The sequence below is a fragment of the Rhinopithecus bieti genome, unplaced genomic scaffold (genome assembly GCF_001698545.2).
Source record: "Rhinopithecus bieti isolate Rb0 unplaced genomic scaffold, ASM169854v2 scaffold_3854, whole genome shotgun sequence".
In the NCBI taxonomy this organism is placed as follows: Eukaryota; Metazoa; Chordata; class Mammalia; order Primates; family Cercopithecidae; genus Rhinopithecus; species Rhinopithecus bieti.
This window is the reverse complement of record NW_016804356.1, coordinates 1,830,051-1,838,472: the sequence shown is the minus strand read 5'-3', so window position 1 is coordinate 1,838,472 and position 8,422 is coordinate 1,830,051. Positions and strand designations below refer to the sequence as shown.

The window sequence follows — 8,422 nt, the reverse complement described above, 5'->3', positions numbered from 1 at the left end:
GGGAATCCTTTCCCCATTTCTTGTTTCTCTCAGGTTTGTCAAAGATCAGATGGCTGTAGATGTGTGGTATTATTTCTGAGGACTCTGTTCTGTTCCGTTGGTCTATATCTCTGTTTTGGTACCAGTACCATGCTGTTTTGGTTACTGTAGACTTGTAGTATAGTTTGAAGTCAGGTAGTGTGATGCTTCCAGCTTTGTCCTTTTGACTTAGGATTGTCTTGGCAATGCGGGCTCTTTTTTGGTTCCATATGAAATGTTTTGAGGGTATTGCATACATTTTACAGACGTATTTGGTCATCTCTTGCATTTGGAAGTAGATGTTTTATTTGATAGTATTTGTACATCATATATAGATTTCCTTTGTAGATTATGTTGCAGTGGGGAAATGTGCCTGGGAGCTAGATGTTTCTCTCACCATTTCATTGAAAGAAAAATACATTTCAGCACTTAACTTGCAAGTAGGGGTTCTAAGCTTTGGCTGCACGTTAGAACCACCTGGGAGCTTCTGAAAAAATTTCATTCCCAGGCTGTCTCCTAAACCAATTTACAGCAGCCTCCCTGGGGCCGGGACTCAGGCGTGGGTGGTTGTCAAAGCTCCCCAGGTGATTTCAATATGCAGCCAAGGTTGCGATTCATTGCTTTAGAATAAAGTTAGAAGTATCTCCTCAGATTTAACTGTGAACAATTTTGGAGCTTGAGTAGGTTTGATTTCTTAACTAAGTACTTGAGTAGGATATTTTGCCATCATTATCAGATAAAGAAGAATTTATTTAGGATTTACATAAGTTGTAAAATATGCAAATTTGGTTAAGTATAGTTTAATATTTTGAATTCAGAATTATTTAACTCTTCCCTTTCAGTGACAAAATCTCTTTCCTTTTAGTGCTTTATGAATCTTACGGTCTGAGGAACAAAAGAAATCAGGTTTTAACTTTTTCCTAATTCTTATATCTTTAAACTTGTACTATTTCTCTTTGTTCTGAACCCTTTACATAAGTATCTGCTTAGATGCCTTATTCCAAAAGAGTTTGAGGCAGTTTACCAGGATACATGAAGTATGACAAGGTAGCATAAATTAAATACAAGGCGAATTAGGAAAACCATGGATTGGGACAATGTAGAGGTTAAAAATTCATTACCAAATGACCTATCCATGTATTACAGCAAACTCCTTGAGCCAGTGGGGCCAACAGATGTGTCATGTCACATTTCTATTGGAAAAAGTGAGGGCTGCTGCCATGGTCGGTCTCTGTGCCTTTGAGGCTTAGTCAGGAATTGGGACATTTGAAATTAGGGGGATGCTCACACACAAAGAAGAAACTGAGACATTGAACAGATTGAATTAACTTTGAACATTTGTGTTACGTGCTAGGCATTCTGCAAGGAGTTTTATACATCTCATTTCCCCTGCCCTCACAATAATCTCATGTAGATGGTAGTAATCTCCTTTTACAGAAAAGGAAACAGGCTCAAAGATGTTGGATAACCTGCCTAGGTAATCAAGCCAGTAAATGGCAAAACCAAGCTTCCAAGCCAGCTGTGACATAGAGTGCAGCCCTTCTGTAGTAGATCCTGGGGGATCAGATCCTTGCTAATCACAGTTCCTGATTGGCCTCAGTACTATTTGTAGGAGGAATTCTTTTTTTTTTTTTTTTTTTTTTTTTGGGGAGACGAACGGCCATATAGCAATATGAGAAAATCTCTTATTATATTTAGTTATGGCAGGGTACAGTGGCTCAGAGCTGTAATTTCAGCACCTTGGGAGGCCAAGGACGAGGATTGCTTGAGCCGGGGAGCGCGAGACCAGCCTGGGCAACACAGTGAGACCCTGTCTCTACAAAAAATTTTTAAAAATTAGCTGGATGTGATAGCATGTGCCCATCACCCCTGCTACTCAGGAAGCTTGAGGTGTGAAGATTGCTGGAGCCAGTAAGGTCGAAGCTTCTGTGAGCTATGATTGCGTCATTGCACTCCAGCCTGGACAACAGAACGAGATTGTCTAAAAAAAAAAATTAAGTTTTGTTTCCATTTTTTTTTTTTTAGTTCTGTTATTTTTTGGGGGAAGGGGAAGTTTTTTTTCCTCCCAACACCTCATATTTGTAGGGTAGGATACTTTATATATTTTGTATTCCTCACCACACCTAGCATGTCGCACATAATGTCTGGTTTGGCAAATTTTGCAGGGCTGGCGTAGCAGCAGTATGTGGGTGTCCGTCTTTGATATGTCTTTCTTGCACACAGCTCACTGCAGAGGGGTACTGCTGTGGCTGCCACTTCAGTTCTAGCAGATGGATAGCGGATCTTCCATGCTACCCCATTTTAAGGTTGGTCTTCCCACTCTTGTGAAATTTCACTTGTGATGCATTTCGGATGGAGCTGCAGGAACAGCTCTGTCAGCCTCAGAGATTAACTACTGTACCATGGCTTGGTTTGGCGCTTGTGACATGTCTGAGTCTCATTTCCTAGTTTTCCAAGGGAGCCACTGTGTTCGATTCCTTGGCTATATCTTTGGCAAATGTTTTGCCTGGATTTCAGAGTTCTGTAATTTCTCCCAACTTTGACCTCGTGGGTTTTTTTGTTTGTTTGCTTGCGTTTCGTTTTTAAATCTCAATGCAGTTTTTACCCTTTTCTGGCCTTGTGAAATTCACACCACTTTAGTACAACAGTCTCCCTTATTTCCAGCTTTGCTTCTTACCCCTCTCCTCCAGTTAGACTCTCCTCCAGTTAGACTCAGCCAGGCAGTGCTGTCGGCCAGACCCCCTGCTGGGCACTTTTGACACTGTGGGCTTCATTGCAGTCATCTGTGTCCCTCCTCTCATATCCCCCAACCTTCCTCTCTGCCTTCTTTCAAAGCTCAGTCTACTGCTTTGCCACTCAGAGTCTGGTTTCTGGGCCCACAGTATCAGCATCACATGGAAGCCTGCTAGAAATGCAGATTCTCAGGCGGCACCACAGCCCTTCCGAATGGGAATCTGCAACTTAGCAAATTGCTGAGGTGATCTGCATGCCCATCCAAATTAGGGAAGCACCACTTTAACTCATGCTCCTCCTTTGGGTTGTGACCTAATTAAGAGACTAGGATGTTAGAACCCATTCATTCAGTCGAAAGAATCAGCTAAAACATTTTTATATTTTCACATTGTTCATCTTTAGTCTATAGTTTTGTTATTTTTAAGGATAGGGACAAACAGATATGTTTGGGGATAAATGTCTTTTCCTAACCACATGAATGAGTTTAGGGCATTAGGAAAAGCTTAGATAATTTAACTGATAGATTGTTACCAAGGGAGCATTCAAATAACACCCATGATTGTTTTGAAAAGAAATGGAGGGGATAGTTTTGTGGAAAGATTTCTACTTTTCAGGCTTTTACTTTCTTGTACATGGAAATATTACTTATCCTGGGGATCAGTGATCGCACAGGTCATATCCCAGGACAGAGCGACAGGTGTTTCTCCCTAAGGCAAGTTTCTCATGTCCTTAAGCATTGATGCTCGTGGAAAAGCTGCTATGCAGGACAATGGATGGTGCAGGAGTTGGGGACATGGACCCCCTAGCCAAGAAGTGAAGAGGGACGGCTCAGCTGCATGGAAGAAGAATGTGAGGTTGAGTGATCAAACTGATGCAAAGCCACTCCCGGGCCCCCTGCCCCTTCTTTTACCTGTCCTTATATTGCTCCTGTGGTTGTGTTGGTGTGGTGGTATCTGTGACCCCTCATCCCCAACTCATTTAAATTCTGGAACCTTTTAATGTCCAGATGGTGTCTCTAAGACTCAGAGTTTTGAAGAAATATAATTTGCTAAGTTATATCTATAGGTTTTCTTTTTTTTTTTTTTTTTGAGACGGAGTCTTACTCTGTCGCTGCGGCTGGAGTGCAGTGGCCGGATCTCAGCTCACTGCAAGCTCCGCCTCCCAGGTTCACGCCATTCTCCTGCCTCAGCCTCCCGAGTAGCTGGGACTACAGGCGCCCGCCACCTCGCCCGGCTAGTTTGTTGACGGGGTTTCACAGTGTTAGCCAGGATGGTCTCGATCTCCTGACCTCGTGATCCGCCCGTCTCGGCCTCCCAAAGTGCTGGGATTACAGGCTTGAGCCACCGCGCCCGGCCATCTATAGGTTTTCTAAAGGAGTTACACACACACACACACACACACACACACACACACACGCTCACTGCAAAGTCAGAGAACCTGATACTCTGGGTGGGAAGTGATACTGGCCATCTAAATGCGAAGGACCAAAAAGTGGTTTTTCTAGACTGACTCAACCTTGCCTTCAATGCAAAAGAATTTCCTTTTGTATGACCGTTAGTTGTTTTGTGCATTTTGATAAAGGATTTAAAAGTTTGGAATTACAGCACTAGAAAGGCATTCACTTACATTTAGAGCACAGCTGCATTTAAGAGACATTTCTTTGAACACTAGGCATCTGTTTAAACTGGACCGTACCTAATGCTGCAGACCTTCAATGTGGGCCATCCCCCCACTGGGCAGATGCTATTGACTTGAAATAGGAGTGGCCGGGGCAGTGTTCCATTTCTCCTTCAGAAGTGTCTTATGGCATCAGAACCTAATACCGGAAACAGATGGAAACTGGACCTCAGGTTTCAGATGTTATTCAAAGGATAAGAGTTGCTGAATTGAAAAGTGTCAGATCTAGAAAACCTGTAATCAGTCCAATGGATGAGGGGAATGATGAAGGAAAAACATGGTTATATACTGAAAAGAAAATAGAAAAATTAGTAGTTTCTACGGAGTTTATCTTTGGTTAAAAGCACTTCATTTTTATTATTTTTTTATTTTTTTGAGACAGAGTCTCACTTTGTCACTCAGGCTGGAGTCCAGTGGCACGATCTCAGCTCACTGCAACCTCCACTTCCCAGGTTTGAGTGATTCTCGTGCCTCAGCTTCCTCAGTCACTGGGACTACAGGCGCACACCACCACACTCAACTAATTTTTTGTAGAGACAGTGTTTCCTCATGTTGGCCAGGCTGGTCTTGAACTCCTGACCTCAGGTGATCCGCCTGCCTCGACCTCCCAAAGTGTTGGGATTACAGGTGTGAGCCACTGCTCCCAGTCAAAAACACTTTAAATAAACATATATTAAGGAACGTATGTAAGTGTTACATGTTACAGAATTTTGGCCAAGTTGTTGGATATGTAGGATCTTTTTAGTAGTATGAGGATTAGGCAGTACTGGACATGCAAAGATAACAGCCCAAATTGAGATGTTCTACTTGGGTAACTTTGAGTTAATGCAAAGCTCATTATTATTGAATATATTCATAGGATGCATAAATGTACTCTTCTTTCATCATTAATACATAATAGCAAAAATGAGTTTTCTTTGATCATTTAGGTTATTCTTGTCCTTTTTGGATAGCACCTTGAAAGTGAGTTACACTGGTCTGGTACCTTTGATTGAGAGTTACATTAGACTGAAGCTTTTATGGAGTCATCTGACAATAACTTAAAAGGACAAACTGAAATCAATATGAAACTGAATATTCCAGAAAAATGTGGTTTGTTGAAAGTTTCCATTTGTTTTATTTCCCAGCTTTGTTGTTTTATGTCTTTATATAAAACTTTTATTCTCTATAGCAGTGTTTCCAAGATGTAACCTACAAAGCGTTCTTTTCCCGCTTTGTTAATATGGATTAAACTGTGGCCGTTTATCTACTGCAGGACTTCTCAGAGCCTTTGACAGTACTAATATTCCCTGTGATTCTTTTAGAATGAGATGTAGTATCTGATGTTTCCCAAGCTTATTTTACTTCGCCTGCTGCACTCTTCCCTACCACCTCCTTTTTTTTCACTTAATGGAATATCTACTATGACAGATAGCTGGCAAATAATACTGTAGCATTTTCAAATGAATTTTCTCATTTACCATCACAGCAGTCCTGAGAAACAGAGACAGTTTTGTTGTCGTTTTCTGGATGAGGGAGGAGCTAAGATCCACCAGAGTTCAGGCTGGCACCAGGATGTAGGTGTTCTAGTAACTTACCTAGTCTTTTATCTCCCTGTCAAGCCTTCAGTTCAAGTATGAGGCTCTTAGTCCTACATGGCAGGGCTCTCTGCTGGCAGAGTTGGGGGATCATCTGGGTGATAACAGTGATCTGAAGTTCCTATGTGCAGTGGCTGGCCCACAGGGCTTTGTGGTCTCCTGTAGAGAACTTTCTAATCTGAGTTGATAATGCGGTGAGAGAGTTGGTCCTTATGTACCTTCTTTGAAGTAGTGGCTTAGGCAGCCCCTCAGGTAGGCTTTCGAGTAGGAAAGTTACCCAGGTACTCAACTGTGATTCACTTGTGTTTGCTTGCCACCTTTCACCCCATGGTACTATGTCATGTTTTGCTCTTTTTATAGAAAGAAATTCAAGCCATGAGTCAGTGCAGCCATCCCAACGTAGTGACCTATTACACCTCTTTTGTGGTCAAAGATGAACTTTGGCTGGTCATGAAATTACTAAGCGGAGGTAAGTGGATTTTGTTGTTGTTATTTGTTTGCTTGTTTTCTCTTCTTTTGTTGGAACCAGCATATTGGAGAAGACTTTAGATTGAATCCTTTCTCTCTTGTGTTTGAAAGTTTGTTTGGTTTCTCATTGCCTAGAGGATAACATCCAGATTGCTTCGCATTGACCTTCAAAGCTTTTCATAATTTCAGTTAACTTCTGAGAATATGTATGTCGTCTTCTCCAGGTATGAAATGCTCGACCTTCTAGTTTGAGAGGCAGCCCCCGGAATGTATTATGTGCTCTCATGCCTTTGTCCCTGACCTGCCCTTTTTCTCAGCCTTGCATCTCTCCTTTCTGTTCCATGTTCTCAGACCTAAAAGGTCACATCCTTTCCACAGTTGCCGCTTTTTTTTTTTTTTTTAAGTTAGCCAGTCCTTTCTCCTTGAGTCCTTTCTTTTTAGCATTATTCAGGTCCTTAACACATTGCAGTTTGCTGAATTATCTCAGTGCCATTTATTAGAATGTTCTGTGATGATGGAAATGTTCTGAGGTGCTGCTATCTACTTTTCACTAATCCTATGTGACTCTTAAACACTTGACATGTGGCTGGTGTGACTGAGGGACTGAGTATTCAGTTTTAATTAACTTACATTTAAATCACCTTGTGCAGCTCCAGTATTGGACAGTGCATATTTAGATTGTGAACTTCGTGAAGACTGTCTAATGCACTTTGAATTCATTGAACTTGGCGCCCAGTAGGTGTTCACTAAATGTGGTTTCAGTTAACATGGGGAGAAATGTGTGCTGTATACTCACTTGCAGTGTTGATCAGAAGTGGCACTATTCGCATCCTATTGTTGCATTTGGGAAGGGAAAGTCACTTCCTTTCTCTAGCTTCAGATCCCTGCAGTGATGCAAGCCATTGACACTTTAATTTATAAGGTGCTTTCACATCCTGTATTTTATTTCTTTTAATCTTCTAACATCACTATCAGAGAGGGAATAATAATGATAACCGTTCCCTTTTTTGAACACTTAGACTCTGTGGCTAGATCCTGTCCAAGGCAATTTACTGACCTTACCTCATCTAATCTTGACAATATCCCTGAATGGCCTGTGTCACCATCCCTGTTTTTCAGAAATTACACCAAATCTCAAGGGAGTTTAGCAACTTGCCCAAGGTCACACACATAGTAAATGTTGGTGCTGGAATTTGTGACTCTAAAATCGGTTGACTTAAAAATTAGTATGCGGTGCTGCAAGTATTTACACTTTCGTTTTGCACGCATGGGCACTGAAGCTTAGAAAGCCCAAGCGATTTCCTTGGGAACACCCAGCGTACCCACATCTCTGGTATGTTCTCTTTTGAGGGCTTCATTCCCTGTGTATCTTTCTGAGACACGAAGTCTGGTTTAGGATCAGAGGAGAACATTTTGCTGTGCCTGGACAACCCGAAACTAGCATAGCAGGATTTATATGACAGAGCCCATTTTAATCTGCAGATGTCGAGGGAGGTGTCTTAATGTTTTCCTTTTTTTAAAAAGAAACTCTCTTGGATGAAGCAGAAGCCCAAAAATGAGGTGACGAAGGCATTGTAATTGGCTTGGGTCTGCTTGTGTAGGTCTCGGTGGGGAGCCCTGGAGAGCTTAGTTCTGTTCTGTTTTCAGTCTTCCTCAATCTTATTAGTCATTGTTTCCTTGAGTGCCTACTTCAGTTTTTAATTAAAAAGAAAAAAAGAAGGAAAAGAAAAAGGAAGCCTGCCAGAGCTGGACTGCAGTGTTGAGTGCTGGGACTGCCCCTTCATTCAGCAGAGGGACTTGTGCTTTGCCAACAAGATGATCTTAAGCCATTCTCTTTTTGTGGGGTTCTACCAACTCTGACGAAACGAGAAATTCTGGTGACTTGAGACGCTGAATAGTCCCAAGTGCTCTGCTCAAGCTGAAGATTTAACCTTTTGCTTTTTTTTAAA

At 41.8% G+C, this 8,422-nt stretch overlaps 1 protein-coding gene across 1 annotated transcript in view; it reads left to right on the top strand.

Annotated features, from left to right (window-relative positions):
* STK39 (serine/threonine kinase 39) overlaps window positions 1-8,422 on the top strand; it is a 304,142-nt gene that overhangs the window by 74,348 nt on the left and 221,372 nt on the right. The window contains 1 exon segment of the mRNA XM_017867497.1: window positions 6,366-6,474. Within this exon segment, the coding sequence (XP_017722986.1) occupies window positions 6,366-6,474 (109 nt within the window).